The sequence below is a fragment of the Betta splendens genome, chromosome 2 (assembly GCF_900634795.4).
Source record: "Betta splendens chromosome 2, fBetSpl5.4, whole genome shotgun sequence".
In the NCBI taxonomy this organism is placed as follows: domain Eukaryota; kingdom Metazoa; phylum Chordata; class Actinopteri; order Anabantiformes; family Osphronemidae; genus Betta; species Betta splendens.
The window spans coordinates 14687188-14705277 of record NC_040882.2 but is presented as its reverse complement, the minus strand read 5'-3'; the positions used below and the strand labels follow the sequence as shown (position 1 = coordinate 14705277).

The 18090-nt window shown below is 44.4% G+C and overlaps 1 protein-coding gene and 1 non-coding gene across 5 annotated transcripts; one reads left to right on the top strand and one right to left on the bottom strand.

Moving 5' to 3' along the window:
- Positions 1 to 533: 533 nt before the first annotated feature.
- trnal-aag (transfer RNA leucine (anticodon AAG)) lies at positions 534 to 615 on the bottom strand. Its single transcript has one exon. It is a non-coding gene; the product is annotated as a tRNA-Leu (tRNA).
- A 4224-nt stretch (positions 616 to 4839) lies between these two features.
- rcor2 (REST corepressor 2) lies at positions 4840 to 17723 on the top strand. 4 transcript variants are annotated; one of them, XM_055507138.1, is made up of 14 exons: positions 4840 to 5008; positions 8905 to 9030; positions 10065 to 10121; positions 11332 to 11412; positions 11665 to 11717; positions 11841 to 12002; positions 12105 to 12229; positions 12592 to 12658; positions 12747 to 12986; positions 13418 to 13495; positions 13761 to 13818; positions 14269 to 14336; positions 14490 to 14651; positions 15163 to 17723. In XM_055507138.1, the coding sequence occupies exons 1-14, from the start codon at positions 4855 to 4857 to the stop codon at positions 15502 to 15504; spliced, it is 1773 nt and encodes a 590-aa protein (XP_055363113.1). In that variant the 5' UTR covers positions 4840 to 4854; the 3' UTR covers positions 15505 to 17723. The 4 variants fall into 4 exon arrangements, with proteins under 4 accessions (XP_055363113.1, XP_055363114.1, XP_028999095.1 ...); XM_029143261.3 differs by lacking the exon at positions 4840 to 5008 and adding an exon at positions 5699 to 5932; XM_055507139.1 differs by lacking the exon at positions 10065 to 10121.
- The last annotated feature ends 367 nt before the right edge of the window (positions 17724 to 18090 follow it).

The window sequence follows — 18090 nt, the reverse complement described above, 5'->3', positions numbered from 1 at the left end:
TGTATCATATTTTACACTGTAGTGTTAATATTGTTACTAATGGTATAAGCGTATAAAGTATACACGACAGCTTTAACAAGTTTATTCTGCTTTGGGTAGTCTAGATGGAGCTGCCAGGCAAAAGGAGGTACAGGGAAGTTCTGACAGAGGACATGAGGTTGGCTGGTGTCAGAGTTGATTCTCAGAATAGAGTTAGATGGAGGCAGAGGACTGTCTATGGCGACCCCTGATAGGAACAGCCAAAAAATAAAGACGATACTGCTTGGGGTAATCTGTTTGAAATTACTGCAAGGTTTTGGGGTAAACATCTGTGAGGTAAACATACAACGTTACCAACAAGTGTCAGATGAAATCTGATAAAACGTAAAAAATATATATGTTTTTAACCCTAACCCATTATTTAAAAAGGAGAGAAAGGAAACAAACCAAATACAAGTAGCAAATCTTAACCCTAGTTATGTTAGTACAATCAGTAAAGAACTTGATGTTTCTATTTCATCGTACGAAACTAGCCTCTATTCCCAAAATATTGATGGCAGCGGTGGGATTCGAACCCACGCCCCCGAAGAGACTGGAGCCTTAATCCAGCGCCTTAGACCGCTCGGCCACGCTACCGTTCACGCAGAACCGAAAATGTGTCAACTGTGAATTTCTTAATTCCCACTGCACGTAAAAGTAGCATTAGTTTCGCGCGTGTGTGGTTTCTTTAGGTAGATAGTGGCGTCAGAGTGACGTAGCAGGGTCGGGCAACAGGCTGTAGTGATATTATCACAAATTTTGAAATCAATGATCAATAAGTATGTCATATTGTAAACCTTATTTTCTTGATGGGCAACTTTCACATTGGGTATCTTTTCTTAGTCTATTCTAAATATAAATCTGTTTTTAGTGGAGCTAAACTCCTTCCTTTTCGCTCTCTACACTGCAGACTTCAGACACAATACATCTGGCTGTGTTCTGCAGAAGTTCTTTGACGACTCTGCAATTGTTGGACTGATCACAGTGTCAGCAGAACCACATTGTAATCAATGCAGGGAAGACCAAGGAGATGGTGGTGGACCTCTGCCGATGTCAGTCTAAACCCCCCCCCCAGTGAACATCCAGGGAATAAACATCCAGAGAGAAGGCTGTTACAAGTAGGTGGGTGTTCACCTAAACAACAAGCTGGACTGGACTAACAGCACAGTGGTTTTCAGTATACTTTGCTACTTGCAGCCAACCAGCAGATACTAAATCTGCTGGTCGATCTGCTAAACTACTAAAGGGGCCCATTTCTGCTTATGTTATAACACAACAAAAACATAGTTCAGCTGGATTCAGCTGGATTCAGCTGTTCGTAATTAACAGTTGCAGTTAATGGAAAAACCACTTGGTGGCGATGCAAAGCGAGAAATCACAGATCACTATAAATTCTCAGAGAAGTGCTCTATTTTGTCTAATCCACAATTAAGGTCCAGGCGTGATGATGAGAAGTTAAAGAGAATATAGACATTTCATTTGGACTATCACTGCATCGATTTAAGCTGTTCTTTACACTTAGTTGGCCAATAAAGCACTGCCACATCTTCCTTCACTTTGCAAAATATTGTAAAATTTACAGTTGTGTGTTTTTACATAAGATGATTTGAATAAAAAAACAATAAAATGCTATAGAACATCTTAACAAAGTCCCACTATAGGCTCCTGAATACAATCAGAGCACATGGTGAAATGAGGAGACAAAGAGAATCCAATTTACCGCTTATTAATGTACCAGATATTATTAATATTTTATGATTAGATAAGAAAGAAAGAAAAATAAGACAAGTCTGAATAAAGACAATAACAACCAACCACAACAATGGTTTCACAACAACAATCCTTCTGCATTCCACACATAAAACATATAATATATATGGTCATATAATAACTGACTGCAATAACAGCAGAAAAGCAACAATGGGAAAGGTTGAAATGTTTCTTCTTGTAGTTTTTATTCTGACTTTCACATCTATAGCAGTGAGGTCAGAAGGACCAGGAGGAGAAAATCGTTAATTATGAATCCAAGGAGCAGCTTTGACTGTGAGCTGGTGGGATGTGAGGCGATCCACCTTAACAGGCCCAGCCAATTTTCATATTTCAAATAAAGGCCTTGTATGAGGGCTTTTCTTTCTCCCTCACACACACACACACACACACACACACACACACACACACACACACACACACGCACGCACGCACACACACACACAGCCCTCCCCAGCTCGCAGATGGCCCAGGCTCTAAACCCCGCCTACAGCCTTTTGTCTTGCAGGAGTCTGTCTCTCGGCTGTTGGTAGAGAAACTATTTGTTTCATGTGTCAGAAGGGGGCGCGACGAGGCCCACGGAGGTGATCCAGAGGCCTGATGCTCATTGTACACGTCTCTGCGTCGCAGCCTTTGAACGCAAGCAGAGACTGACAAACGTCAACGTCTAAAAACTGGCCATTAATCAGTCGGTACAGACACGTTAGTATGATAAGAGAGACCCCACGTACGATCTCTCTGATGTGTGCTTGTTCGTGGGACTGAATAATGAGATTCAAGCTGGTCGCCTCCCACCTCCACCCACACATATACTGGTATACGCACACATGTGCACGCATACGACGAACGTGTCCCTCACTTTAGCTCAGCCGCACACCGAAAAAAAGAACTGGGCCGAAGGAGGATGAGGGGAGCAGAGCAGTCGGATGGAGGAGGATGAGAGGATGAGAGGAGGTGAGCGAGAAAGGTCGGATGAGAGCGGGAATCAACAGATGCCGTGAGGAAATAAGCAGGGGAGAACGGTGGATGAGGATGAGGATGTGTCTCAACACAACAAGCCCTGCGGTACAGAACCATACCACATAGACTGGGCATACACTCCACAGTGTCTGTTATATACTACTGTGTCTTATATATGTTATACATCATTTTATGGTTTTAAGGCTTTTTAATAGACTTTACATCAGTAGCACAATTCAAAGGGAAGATTCAGTTAATAGTAATGAGCAATGAAGCACAAAGCATCAGCTGCAGAGGTTGTGGTTATGTGTCGCTAGCAGTGGATCCGCTCTAAGACTGCAATATTACACTGAGGCTTTTTAAAAAAATACCTGTCTGGCCTTGAATGTTACTGCTTCAGTGGATGATAGTTCTCATCTTCGTGGGGGCCTTCTAAAATTTTCACAATCTTACAGCATTAGATGCCTTTCCGTGATGCTTTCTTTGCTTATGCTATTCAGGATCTCCTGAAGATGAATCGTGTGGTACAAGGTAACCACACAAGGTAAGGTAAGAGATTTTAATACAGAGGCAGAAATTCGCTAAGCTAAACCAAAGGATTCCCCAATCACCAAATATTTAATTGTTATTATTTTTCCAATTTCAAATGTTTATTGGAATGAAATTTCAATCACAAATAGCCGGGACACTACAAATGACAGATGCCTATGTTGTGAACAAGGCTTCAGATATATGTGGGAACTCCTAATGCCACACCGAAGATGATATCGCTCAACGTCACAAAAACAAGCACCCACAGACACAGATTAATTCAGTGACACATTATTCAGACTTTGATCCATTTAGATCTTAAACTCTGGTGTCAGACTTTGATGAGTCACATGCTGTGCGTCATACGGTGCAACTTGTGCAAACAGCATAAAATAATGAGTTGGAAACGGAGTTCATTCTATCACAAGTGATTCTGGAATAATGCATCTCCTGAGATTAACAGAGAAAGACTTTTGTGATTTCAGACTTCACAGGAGGGAGAGATGGGTGGATGGGAGTGAGGTGCGAGGAAACGAGGGCGACTTATGCTGAGATGAGGAGAGAAATTGGGGAGTGAGACGGCAGAGGAGACAGACAGATCCTCTACCTCGGCAAAAGTGAGGAGAGGCGGCAGATCGACAGGCAAGACGAGGGAACGAGACAGGTGGGGAGACGTGAGGGGAGGGGCGGCGGGGTGAGGAGAGAAGTGGAAACAAGAGAGCACTAAAGGGAGAGTGGGAGGGACACTCGGTTCTGAAAGATCGAAGAGAAACCGAGCGAGGAGAGGAGGTGAGGGAAGGGAGAGACAAACGGAGTGAGGAATGGAGAGGACGGAGAGAGGGGGGAGGAAGATGAAAGAGAGCTGAGAGGTGAGGAAAGGGGGGGAGCAGGGGACAGAAGTACGCAGCAGTTGTTTATTAGTGAGGATGGGGACTGAGCAGGAGGAGAAACAGTGGAATGGTGAGTTTCATGGACACTGACTAATGAGAGGAGAGAAGGGAAGGAGACAAGGGGAGAAGACACGAGGGGGAGTGATAAAAATGTGAGGAGGGGAGAAAAGGGAAGAGGAGGGGGAGGAAGAGGAGAGCTTGGGGGGGGGGGGGGTGGAGGTGAGTGGAGCGAAACTGCTTCACTGTGTCACCATATGAGAGGGATGGGGGGGAGGGGAAGAGAAGGGAAGAATTTGCACGTACGCACACACACTGTGGAGACGGAAAGCAACATGAGAGAGGCAGGAAGGCAGAGGAGGAGGAGGAGGGGGAGGAGGGGGGGGGAGGAGGAGGAGGGGGAGGAAGGCTAGGAAGGAAAGGAAGGAAGCAGGAGAAGACGGAGGAGGAAGAGTCATCACTGAAGAGGAAGTCAGTGAAGGGAGTGAGAGGGGGAGGAAACGTGAGGAGGTGAAGCAAGGGAGGGAGGAGAGAAGGAGGAAGGGAACGAAACATATAAGGGGGCAGAAATGGGGGGAGAAGGGGGGATTTAGGGCAAATATGGACGATGTGAGGGCATGGGGGAGTAAGAAGAGAGACGGGGAGAAATGAATAGAAAGGGAACGACAGAAAAAATGAGAGAACTGGGAGGATGAGGAGGAGGAGGTGGAAGCAGCAGAGAGGGAAAGTGGAGAGAGAGGAGAAGCTGGTAACAGGCTGTTACATGTCAGCAGCAGGCACTGGCGAGGGGTTACATCAGGCCCTATGTGTCGCCACGCTGTGGTGGGGGATGTTACCAGCATCAGGTGAGCCACAAGTATCACTGAAACAGTCCTTATGCTGCTCACACACACACACACACACACACACACACACACACACACACACACACACGAACACACGTCTTTTTAAGGATTGGGGCTATTTATCTGAGTCATTGTCAGTTCATGCACAAAGTCACGTGCACTCTCTCCCGTACTCCCGCACTCACGATCACGTGTACGCGCACGCACACACTCGCAGTTCAATTGTGCCACTCTCTCCTGCCCTTTTCTCCACCATGCATACATCAGTGCAAGTCTGGACAGCCTGCCTCAGCACAGAGATGCACAGCTGACGAATCCCTCCGCCGACACACTGGCAAGTAGTTCCTAATTTATGGGATTTTGATAGATGGCAGATTAAGAGTCAGTCACTGATGCTCATCGTGTGCTTTTATACCATCTTCTATTTAAACGACATTAATAGTGAATAATAGTAATAATACTAATAACAATAGAGTGAATTAGCAGATACTTCTGATGTCTTTTGAATTTTTTCAGTAAAGCCTTTTATGGGAGATGTGCTGACAAAAGACGCAACGAGTGTGTCAAATAACGTGTTAGCGAAATAAAAAACAAAGTGATGACCATGCTAGACTTCGTAGTTTCGCAGGACTAGTTTGTGTCAATCCGAGGGGCTGGTTGGTTGGGAGAGGCGAACGCATCGGGGCGGATGTCCACCTCACTTTTCTCCGGGTGTTGTCCGCCTCCCCGGCACACACACTCACGGCGGCTTCCATCTCTCCGTGCGCTCTGCTTCATTGTACTGACGGTGCTCATCAATTAGGCAGGAATTAAGCCGTTTGCGGCGTAATAGTGGTCTTTGGGCACTTCGAGGAGGATTATCAACCGTGGACGGGGGCGCACGGAAGTTTGGGGTTCGGAAAAGCGGGCAGAAGCGGAGCACAGGTACAGTGTGACTATTATCCCCACTTCCAACTATTGCCGTTACAAATGTAACGCGAGCGTACTAGCCGCAAGCTAGCAGGCTAGCGTTAGCATCCCAACGGCAAACTAGGTTTGACTTCGGAGTGCGCAGTCGGAGTGCGGGGGGGCAAAAAAAGTGGCCTCAATTTAAATGGTTCGTCCTCCAGGAATTACTCATCCGGTCCGGACTCTGCCGAACCGCAGCCCGACGTGCCGCCAAGTTGCCCCACGAGGGGCCAGAAATCGAGTTTTTTTCCCCCCCGTGCCAGCGGAGACAGCGGCGTCAGTTGTAGTAAGAGCGACGTGAGCGTGGGGAAAACAAAAGAGCTGAAAGTCTGACACTCGGCGCGGTGGACGCCGAGCAGAACCGTGGAGACACGGATTCACCCAGCAAATAACACCCGCGCGGAACACTGGGCATCCGTGGCGTCGTACTTTTTAGTAGTTGGTAGAAGTTTTATCATTAACGACCATATTATGGTATATTTGTAGGCAGCACTTTTAACAGAGGACACGCAGACTTGATGTGATCAAATTCAACGTGCACTGCATCATCACCACATACAGATCGATGGATGTTTAAATAGATACTTTATTCACTATAAACTTACACCTGACGTCCTTGAGCACATTGTTTAATAAAGACTACTGTTAAAAGACGATTTTTGCCTATGTTACTTGTCGGCATGAGTCCACAATGATGCACCACAGAGAAGAGGTGCGTCTTTACATCTATTCTTTCATTTATGGCCACTAAGAGTATGATAAGCTCGTATTGTAAGTGATTTTAGGATAGTGTTTTGCATCTTCGCTGTATCTGATTTCAAAATATTGTTTACGTTTAGTAACGGAAAGTTGCAGAAGTTCAGCTTTCCACGCGCTGGCCAGAAGTGAATCCTGAATACAACTGTCTGGTTAAGCAAAGTGCGCCACTGTACTGCTATAAGCGTTCTATATATGTACACACAGTGCAAATGACGGGTGTAGTCCAGAATCAGTGCTTCTGCTGGCAGAGATCAAGGCTACCGTCGCGGTGTCCGAGGCTACCACAGCCCCGCAGTAACTGCCTGAGAGTGACCCGGGCCGGATCGAACGGCTCCCCTGTCTTTTCGGCGTTTATTTCCTCAACCTTGAAGCAACGAGGCGGGTTTTTGTGGCACATTCACACGCTAGGTAGGCACAGATGTGGGTGAAGTGAGTTTTCAGTCGAGCCAGTAGGCAGCTGTTCTAGTTGTGCGGGTGCAGCGACAGACAAAGACCCCCGGAGAGCTCCACACACTCAGCATTGTCTGCGCGGAGTTTGGCAGACATGATTTAATTTCTCGGGCTGTACCGACCCCCCCCCCACGCTTGTCCAGTCTGAGGTGCGGGGACAGTCTTAAGTTGCTGATGTCGTCTAAAGATAAAGAAAGCAAGCGCGTCTGCTGCTCGTGACATCGATATCGCACGGAGTCGGTCCACATGCAGGAAGTCCTGAGCGCACGGCCGCTCGTCCCCTGTGGGGAACGGCAGCTGCGAGAGGGGAACGAGGCTCGGCCACGTAGTAACACGGTAGAGACTGGCTGACACTTGCACTGAGAGCACCCCCCCCTCCATCAGGATGAGCTCCTGTTTATCGTACCGTGTTGTTTCTGCCACTTCTGGCGTTGAAGGCAGTTGCGTGTTGTGTCTCGCCGGCGGTGCTGATATGATGGATTGTATTCCACTGTGATATTATGACGTCAAGTGGTGCACGTCGCATTCAGCCCACGTAGACTTCGCGTTTTCATATTTCATGTACTGTTTTGCAGTTAGGTTTATAACCATTTGAAGTCTGTAAGTTTAAACTCAATTAATGTTTTTATTGTATGATTGATTTATAATTTATGATTACCTTTCTTCTTTATCCCACTCTAATGGTTTATTAGGAAATTATCTTTGCATACTTGGCTAATGAAATAGATTTAGATGTGGGGGCTTGTCTGAAGCGGAACATGGTGCTTTAGAGGATGTGACTTTGTTGCTCCACATTCATACTGGAGATAGGAAATGGTGACCAGTTAAACATAGTACAACACAATTAGAAATCCTAGCCCTTTTTAAATATGCATAGATCTGCACAGATACAGACTTTGCCATGCTGATCACATATCTGCCATGATTTTATCAGTCTACACCAAATGGAGTTTTGATTAATCTCCCTATAAAACCAATCTACAAAGTGTTAGACTATTTCAGTCAGGTCTAGCTTTCAGCTCCACTTTTAATGGTCCAGCTGCCCCTGGTGCCCTGTCAGTTTGCAGAAAAATGTTAAAATGAGGCAGAGGTTTGAAGAGGTTTGTGTTTTAGATGTCAGAATTCGTAGTATATTCGAATGAGGTCAAATGGTGTCACCTGTTTACGGAAATTGTTCCGTGGATTGAATTATTTGAGCTCTTGTGTATCTTCTGGTTCAGGATGCTGACTGTCCCTCTGTTGTCTTTGCTGGTGGTAACCCCAAAACTGAGCATAGCATGTTCTTTATTAGCTGGAGTAACAGGCTTGAGTTAATCAGTTTGAGTCATGTGATGAACAAAAGACGAGTGTTTGTGGATGTTTTCCTTGGGTCAATGCGTTGTGGCAGAAAATGGAAACCTTAACATGAGCCAGTCATGTCATCTTTTTTATTTTATCCCACTCAGCGGTTTCCAGTCGAAGGTTGTTTTGATTTGAAAGTTATTTACTTGGGTACTGGCGTTAGCTGCTGAATGATCATACGGGTGATACGAGTTCTTATTTATTAAACCATCTCTCTGTAGAAGGTGCCACTAGACTTTATAAGAGTAAGGCAGCCTTTTATGGAGATTCAACTGAAGTTTAATAGAAGCCAAATTACAGAATTTTCAGATACAGATTTTATGGAACATTATCACTTTAGTTAGAAATCTTGTTGAATAGTGGTGTCAAATGTTATATCATGTGTGTGTGTTCTGCAGATATGCCCTCAGTGATGGAGCGCTCGGGGACTGGGGTCCTGTCCAGGAGCAGAGCCAAGACCGTAACCAACGGCAACAGTCAACCACACTCTGAAGAGGAGAGCAGTGATGAGGAGCATGCTCATGGTAGAGACACACACACACGCGCGCACACATACAGAGTAGCACACCTGTGTTAAACTAGGCTCATGTTATTTGGCTTCGCTCTCTGACATGATACTAAGTGTGCTTACATGAGACATATACAGACGTGCCAGCTGTTCTGTTGCATGTACTGACTTGCTGCCGTTTTTAAGCCCTTGCACACTGTTCTTCCCCGTCACCTCCATACTTTTTATCCTTGTCATCACCCACATGCATCTGTGAGCTGTGCTCTCCCTCACCCACTGATGTTGAGCTTTCATTTTAGAGCTATTATCTCACTCATAGACTTGATTTTTGGTCAGAGCAGTTGAACTGGTATGGAGATGGCTTGCTCAGAAGACATGACCCAGACCAACCATTGCAACCACCACTTTGATTATGGCCTCCACCTGCTTTGTTCTTCGGCCTTGTAGTAATGTCTCCATTTTCATTCCTTTTGGCTCGTTTCTGTCCCAGTCAGCATCTCTCATCCTGTCTTCTTTCCTTCTTCTTTCTTGGCTGTTGCCCATTCCACCCATTTCTTACTATCTACGGTTTCTATCAACCCCCTCTCCTCCCTTCCTGTTTCTGTCCCTGAGGAAGTCTTTTCCCCCTCTCTGCTTCCCTGCTTCTCTCATAGTCGCTATTCACCACTTGCTTTCCAGCCTCTCTCTCTTTCCCTCATATCTCTTGCTGATGTCACAACAGCACCAACTAATGTCTTCCATGCGCAGTTGCACTTCTGTGGATCTTGAGCATGTGTGTCTGATTGGCAGCAATTATTAATGGTTAAAAGAATTACAAGCGTGTTTAAAAAAGAAACCAGCAGCCTAGCCATTAACTGATGATGTGGTTAGCAGCCAGTACCTAATGTAGGTGGATCTTACTTAATTATTTTACAGTGGAACCAAAGCATGGGTACACTAAATCATGATTTCACGTGACTCGAAACTTGTAATGAAACTGAAGCCTTTTTTCCCTGCCTTTCTAAAATAATATTATGGAAAATGATGGTCATTATATGTAACTCTCTACAGACAGCATGATCAGAGTGGGAGGAGACTACCAGGCTCAGATCCCAGAGTTCAAACCAGGTAAGCTGAAGAACAAGAAAGCACGAAAGAATGGGACATAACCGAAAGAAAAAGGATGAATACAGAGAAGCAATAAATCAGGGTCGAGCAGGGAACGTAGATGCTGAGGACAGTGAAATAAAGGAAGGAGAGGCATTCAGATAATAAGATAATAAGAAGGCAGTATTATTATAGGAAAAAGTATTACAGAAGACATGATATTCATTTATATGAGATATTCCTCTTCATCAATAGAAAATATATAAACAGTGTTACCACACAATGAAGGCTGTGTGATATTTTGGATTGACAGGTTTATGTAGATGCTCAAGGAATCTCTGGTATTTCAGACCTTAAAGAATCAGTTGAGCTGTATTAAATAATTAGAGTTTGACAAAACGACACACACTTTCTTTGAGGTGGATGTAAAGATAAGATAGACCTTTATTCGTCCCACAATGGAGAAATTTCCATGTTGCAGCAGCAGTACAGAACAAGAGCAGAGTAAAGATTATTTACAATTTAAGTAAAATTAAAAATATATCATATATATATATATACACACACACATGCACAGGTGATGGGTAATTCCACCATGGGTTGATCGGATATTGCACAATGTAAAAGATTGCCCAAACATTTGTTTGATGACCACAGTATAAGGTGACATATGTAGCAACAGTTACAACAGACTTTACAAGCTGCTCCTAGTAAATCACTTACAGCAGCAGGTACAAACAACCTACGGTGTTGCTTCTTCAGACACTTAGGAGGTTTCAGTCTGTCACTGAAGGAGCTGCATAGTGATGACACCCTTTCATATAGAGGGTGGGCATCATTCTCCATTATGGATGACAGCTTAGCGACCATCCTCCTTTCTCCCACCTCCTGCACTGAATCAAGAACGGAGCTGGCCTTCCTGAGCAGCTTCTCCAGTCGCCTCCTGTCTGCTGCTGAGATGCTGCTGCACCAGCAGACCACTCCATAAAAGATGGCTGATGCCACAACAGAGTCATTGAAGGTCTTTGGGAGTGGTCCCTGGACTCCAAAGGACCTGACCTGAAAATCTGACCACATCACATTAAGCCATTACTCAAAACAGTTCACAGACTGGCTTGCTGCCAAACGAGGGAAAAACACATGCAAAATAAGGGCCAGTAGATGCAAATGATGCACAAAAGTGATTGAAACACTGTGTTGATCCGGTGTCTGTTTTTGTTTTCGTTTCCAGACAGTCCGTCCCGCCACACAGAGAAGGACCAGAGAAGCATGTTGGTCTGGTGTCCCAACATCCAGCTGTCAGACACAATGTGTAAGGATCACCCACACACTAGCACCAGCCTGACTCCAGTTGACCTTGAGATGAATGACTGTGTGCTACCTGGAAAATAAAAATTGAAAGTTTTTGGCATCTGTAGTTTTCTCTCACTATGTTTTTCACACTTCCTGTCTTGTCCTTGTTTTTTTTTTTATCTCTAGTGCATCCATATTACTGTCCCTGTTGCCTTTATTCTCGTAGGAATAATAATGTCTTCTTTTATTTTAAATCAATAATGTATTTTAGTAGATGAATACATCCTGATGGCCAAAGAAAAACATGGATACAACATGGAGCAGGTAATTTCATATTCTCATATTCTCTTAAGAGGCCTTTTTTTAGTTATTAAATTAATATTTATATATTTTGCTACTTTTTAATAGTCGTTTAACATCATATTTCCATTGTCTGTGTCTTTTCAGGCTCTGGGCATGTTGTTGTGGCACAAACATGATGTGGAGCGCTCGCTGGCTGACCTCGCTAACTTCACCCCCTTCCCAGATGAGTGGACAGTTGAGGATAAAGTGCTGTTTGAACAGGCCTTCAGCTTTCATGGCAAGAGCTTCCACCGCATCCAGCAGATGGTGAGAAATGGTGGCACACACCTCTTCAGTATTGTCAGTATGGGAGTTACTATAGTTTTCATAATCATTGTCAAGATTTAATGCTTGTGTGCTTTTGTGTAGCTTCCAGACAAGCTAATCTCCAGTCTAGTGAAGTACTATTATAGCTGGAAGAAGACCAGGACCAGGACCTCTGTCATGGACCGACAGGCCAGGAGGTTGATCAACAAGAGAGAGAAAGATGACAGGTAGGAAGTACTGTGCTTATTCACCTGGGAGAAATGGAAATGAAGTAAGACAAGATGGAGTAATAGAAAGAATGAAGGAAGGAAAAAGGCCCTGTATTGTAATTTAATTTTATAAAGATATAAGATACATGAGTTTTCATAGATTATATTGCCATTTACATACTGACAATGTGCTTGAAAAGAGTTAATGACATTAAAAACATACACAGTGAGGTCATCATATCACAGAGCAGTTGTACCTCCCAACATGGAAAGGTGGAATGTGGCGACACAGAAACGGCCACAGGTCTAGTTTGAGCATTTTAGAAATAAAATGAAGTGGACACATAGATTGACTCTGCCAACTCCTTTCTTTTGTACAGTAATGATGACTTGGAGGAAGGAGACCCCGGCAGTGATAGTGACTTTGAGATTGATGCCAAAAAGGAGGTGAGCGCTGGTAACGCTCTGACTGGTATTGTGCTCCTTCTAACAAACTAATGTTCGTGGCCTTTACGTGACTGCTGTGTCCACACAGGCAGTGAAACAGAACCCCAGCAGCACCAGCTCTGACAAGGCCACCCCCAGTCGCGCCGGGCCAGTGAAGAAGGAGAGCATCGGGGCTCAGTACCGCCACCATCCACTCAGAGCTCGCCGCAGGCCCCCCAAAGGCATGCACCTGGACCAGGGGGACATCACCTCCCTGTCTGCCTCCCATGATGCTGGGGTGCTAACTGTACGACAGCTGGATACGCAGCTGGTTTCACTCAAGAGACAGGTATGAACCTAAGCTAATGATGAAAGATGTGATCAGACACCATAAAAATAAATGGAGCTTCTGAATAAACATAGCAGAATATTAGCACCACCCCCAGAGGTTTGTATTGCAGCAGAAAGATAATAAATTGTCACGTTCTAATGATTCTGTGAACAATATACGAGATAATGAATTCAGCGTCTAAGAGGAAGGTTTAGCGTTTTTTTCCTCCCATCTTGGTGTAAATGTAAGTGCTTGACAAGGTGAAGCATCAGACGTTCAGGTCATATGAGGTCAGAAGAGCTGGTGGAAGAACTGGAATATTACTGCCAGCAGATTAAATCTCCATCAGCGTTCAGCTTCAGTAGACAACGCAAGTGGAGCAGAAGCTTGTCTTTGCATGTGCTCTGATGCTTGTTAACGAACCACACTGCCCCTTCTCTTTGTCTCAGGTCCAGTCAATTAAACAGAATAACAGCAGCTTGAAACAGAGCCTAAATGAAGGGATTGATCATTTCAGACCCGCTGAGGTAAACCTTTGAGTATGACTCCTCCCTTCACACCCCTGCCTGAGTCCTGCCTTCTGTTTAGATCTCCCTCTCTCATCATGTTCATCATCTTCAGTTTGCCCCCTCCTATTCCATTTAGTCACTCTGTCCTTCCCTGACTCCATTTAGATAGTATTTCACTCCTTATGGGGCTGAGATTAGTTTTAATCTGCTCTTTGCTCTCATGCTGTTATTTTCATCCTTTTTTTTTCTCTATCCTACCACCCGCTTCCTCCCTCGATTTCAGCCTGCCCCTAAGATGAACTCTCGTTGGACCACGGAGGAGCAGCTCCTGGCCGTACAGGGTGAGTGAAGGTTGCATCATCTCCCCCTCCCCTCCTACAGAGTCACCTCACTTTGCAGGGTCTTCATACATACCTCACCCTCACATTACAGTCATTTAGCCCTCACAGTCTGTAGTGCTAGCAGTACAGTGTAACAGATAAGATGTTTATCTGTTCAGGAATTGAGAATAAAATCTATAGCTCATCATAAATTAAAGAGTTTTTAAGGAAAAACCATACTTGTATTTAGGTGAAACATGATGTGACCAGGAGAAACAGACTGAAGGTCATCTGGGTTTTAGAGCCATTCAGAGCCCAAGACACAGTCGCCTGCAGTTTCACACTTGCTGTGCTTGAACAGATGCATTGATTAAAATCATCTCCATCAGATGTGAGAGGGCTGAGAGAAACTGCAGCTGATTGTGGTTTACAGACACATTAACCTTGTGTGTTTCTTCTATCTCCCTCCAGCAATCCGTCGTTATGGTAAAGACTTCTCAGCAATTGCAGAGGTGATAGGGACAAAGACGCCGGCCCAGGTAGGTGCCACACACGGGTTAAACCTGACCTTATTCTAACCCTTTAGCCATCAGCGCTTCTTTCTTTTGCCCCCTGTCCTCCAGTGTCAGCCTGTGTGTCCTTGTGTGCGGCATGATTTTCAGATTTCTCTAACAGTGTGCTTGTCTGGTCAGGTGAGTTCATTCTTCGTGAGCTATCGGCGCAGGTTTAACCTGGACGAGGTTCTGAGAGAGTGGGCAGCCGAGCAGGTGGCTACCAGCCGAGAGCAGAGAGACCCCAGGAAGAGTGGCGAGGAGATGGCAGCAGCTACGGATGGAGCCGCCGAGGAGGATGAGGTGAACATTATTTAATAAAATACAAAACTCTACATTAATCAATAAGTGGGTTAACAAGTTCAGGTTTTAGTTTGATCTCTGTTCATTTTTCAAGGTGTTTGATGTTCATCTGTTCTAAACCTTATTAGTAAAACGTAACATCAATAAGTGAAATACAGTTAATCTTTGACCCTGAGTCCCATGAAGAAGAACTAAGTAGTAGATTCATTCCATCATCTGATCCGTCAGCTTTACGCTCAGTCACAAAGGACTCGGCATGACTCAGCATGATGAACCTGTTGTTTGTCACTGTTCTGAGTAAAGTCAAATGCATCCTTCATGGAGGAGATTCAACAGAAGGAGCAGGTTGTAACATTCAGTTCTGTCCTGTGTCATCTGCAGGAGTTTATATCGGAATGTTTCCTCTTAGTCAGTGTCACTTTTTTTTTTCCTCCATCTGCCCCACCTCCTCATTCTTTACTCACAACCGCCTCCAGATGTCTAATCGTTTCTATTTGTTCCCCTCTCTCAGGTCAAAATGGAGAACTCTCCTTCAGACGCCACCAGCAGCGCATCTCCCACCTCCACCCACACCCACTCCTCCATCTCACAGCCTCCCCCTCTGCTGCGCCCCGCACCTCCCTCTGCTCCTCCCAGTCTCCTCCGTCAGCCCCCTCCACTGCAGACTCGCCCACTCCAGAACCGAGCGCCACATAACCACCCTCCACCTCCACTCATCCGGCCCGCAGTGACCGCCTCCTCTACCGGGAGCTCGGGCCTCAGGGCTTCTCCTCCCAGCTCCTCCTCCTCTGCTGCAGGGCAGATGCCTCCATCGCTGGTCGGGCTCAAAGTGGAACCAACCAGCTCACACTGATATATATATATATACACACACACACACACACACACACACACACACACACACAATAGGAATAGAAAAACCTAATTAGCATGTAGACACACACACACATAGATTTCTTTCAGTTTGCAAATCTGTCCTTCAGCTCTGGGACCACCACATAATCAATTGGACATGTTCAGGTATGAAGCTGACATCACAGCTCCCTATAATGTGGATCAGGACCCCCCTCCCCCCACTTACACTAAAGCACCTACCTCCAGAGAAGAAGACACTACCTACACATCCGATGTAAACAAGACACTGGATCATCAAACTGTTGAGAGAGAGAGAAAAAAAAACAGAACAAAACCCACCTGCTTGTCTTCATGGCAACGGTTGAACATCTGGATTGCGGAGGAGTGTGGTTAAAGACGTGCACTATATATATATAGGACTCACTGAGCAGGTATCAAATAATCCAACAACCTTCAGGAAAAACAAATACAGAAAAAAAGAGAAGAAAGGACAAAGGAAGAGTTGTCCACATGAGCTGCACCCACTCTGGGGACTAGAAATCATTGATAAGTGATGCCAAGGAATCCACATTCCCTGTTGTGCTTTGCTTTAGAACTCAGATGTTTAAAGAGGAGTAAATACTGGGCCTCAGAGTTCTTGATAATGGCTATTCTTCATTAAATCTATTTGAATAAATTTGAACAAATGTAGAATAAAGGGAGGTTATGGGCTCTTCCTCTTCTCTCAGAGCCATGTATTAGTAGTATTAAGTGGAGTTTTGAAATAGTTGTTTATAGGTTAGTCCTAGATAGGAAATCAGTGCGTAGTTGAGCTAGTGAATGCGTTTATTATTCTGGTTCTTGACTGAGCACTAAAGAGAAAAGGAGCCATGTACCATGTGAGTGGATGACTACACAAATATGACTGGCTCTGTTACATTTCAGGAGTCTGCAGGTAAAACCGTTTGCTCTGAAGAACAGATGATCATTAGTTTTTGATGTGACGGGGTTCTAAACTCATGTGGCACCATTTTGTTTTCGACAACCTGCAGATTCATATAAAAAAAAGATTTATTCTGCCAAAGTCTGTTCTTGCTTTAAAAGTACATTGACAAACATTAGCAACAGAAGAGTCTTCTCCACTTCCTACAGTGTTTGCTTTTGTTGTGTCCTTAAAGGGGAAGAAGTGTGTTTTTGTTTCGTTTACTGAGTTTAAAAGAGATGATGCTACTGTCAGGAGCAGACCAAGCCAACCTGCATCTGTCAAACAGTAAAAATATTTTAAACAGTTTATGAAAACTTCACTAATGAACGTTTTAATTTATCGTTTTGTAGCTCCACTATTTCTTAGTTTGTAGCTTCCTGGAGCCTCCACTGGTTGCCAGGCAACATGTTTTAACTAATGAAAAGTCTCCAACAACAGACGGCTGTTTTCGAGCTTTAAGTGTATGGATTAAAGATTAGAGAAGTTAAATATGTGTTAATCAGGGCGGTTTAAAAGGGCTGGACTGGGCAGTTTCCTGTGTGGCATTAGCAGGATGGAGCTGGTGTACACGAGTACCGTCTCTGCAAGACGCAAATGATGGCAGAAATATTCACTCAATGTTTCCATGGGTCTGCTCAGCCAACACCGGTTTGTTCTGCTGCGTGAGAAGGATTAGAAATTAGTGGCGACGACTCGCGAATACCTGCTGAGCCCACCTGAGACGGCGACGTAGCGGTGGTTCATTACTGTACAGCACAGAGGGAGACAATAGGCCAAAGGGCATCAGTTTCTGCTGAAAGTCAGTCAGCTGATTAATTTAGTCGATGTACTGTTAAAAATGCTGCATTTAGTTTCTACATGCGCCTATAGAAGGGTGAACATGGTGCTTCCTGTGGTTGCATCACCTGGATTCCTTCTTTCTTCTGGGACATTATGTGCTGGTCCCCTACTGAACCTCGCCTCACATTCCAGTTGCCTGTTAATCACAAGTTTTTTCGAGCTGATACGGGATCACAAGTCACACAAACCTTTCTGTGAACTGTTTCATTCTCACATCATTGACTTCTGTTAGCGGAGGCCTTCAGTCCACTTAACGCAGCACTGTGAGACCCATCACAAACTACATTTGGCTTTAAAGTGGCTTGTTTTCTTTTGTTCATTTGTCCAAAAACTGCTTGTGTGTATTAAGTGAGAAATTGTTTACAATGTGGAAACAGATTTTTGTTTTAATTAAATAAGTCATTTGTTTTCAAGTTGAAGCTGTCTGATTCTTATTTTCCACATTGACAGTTTGAGATAAGCTTTTGGAGAATAAGACCTGTCAATATACAAAAAAAAGAGCAAATGGTGGTTCAGTAGAAGTGAACATGACCTCTGGGCCGAATCCACACTGTTTGCCCTTTTACATAATGGATTACCAGTCAACACTATCATATCATTGTTTTTATTACTATCATTGTAATTTTTCATCATTTTGTCTTTGCACAAAAAAAACATACATTTTCCAGGAGTTGATCACCCCTCCCAACCCTAAAACCCACCACTACAGTTACAGTTTGCTCAAAACACTTAAAATCAAATGTAAATTACAGCAATGTAAAACAGAATAATGTCAAATAA

What these genes read in the sequence shown, in the direction of transcription:
- rcor2 (XM_055507138.1), top strand. Translation starts at nt 4,855, where the DNA reads ATGAGGAGGAGGAGGTGGAAGCAGCAGAGAGGGAAAGTGGAGAGAGAG. An exon ending in CCAGCTGTCAGACACAATGT is followed by an intron (nt 11,413 to 11,664) that starts GTAAGGATCACC and finishes AATGTATTTTAG; the next exon opens with TAGATGAATACATCCTGATG. An exon ending in TCCACCGCATCCAGCAGATG is followed by an intron (nt 12,003 to 12,104) that starts GTGAGAAATGGT and finishes GCTTTTGTGTAG; the next exon opens with CTTCCAGACAAGCTAATCTC.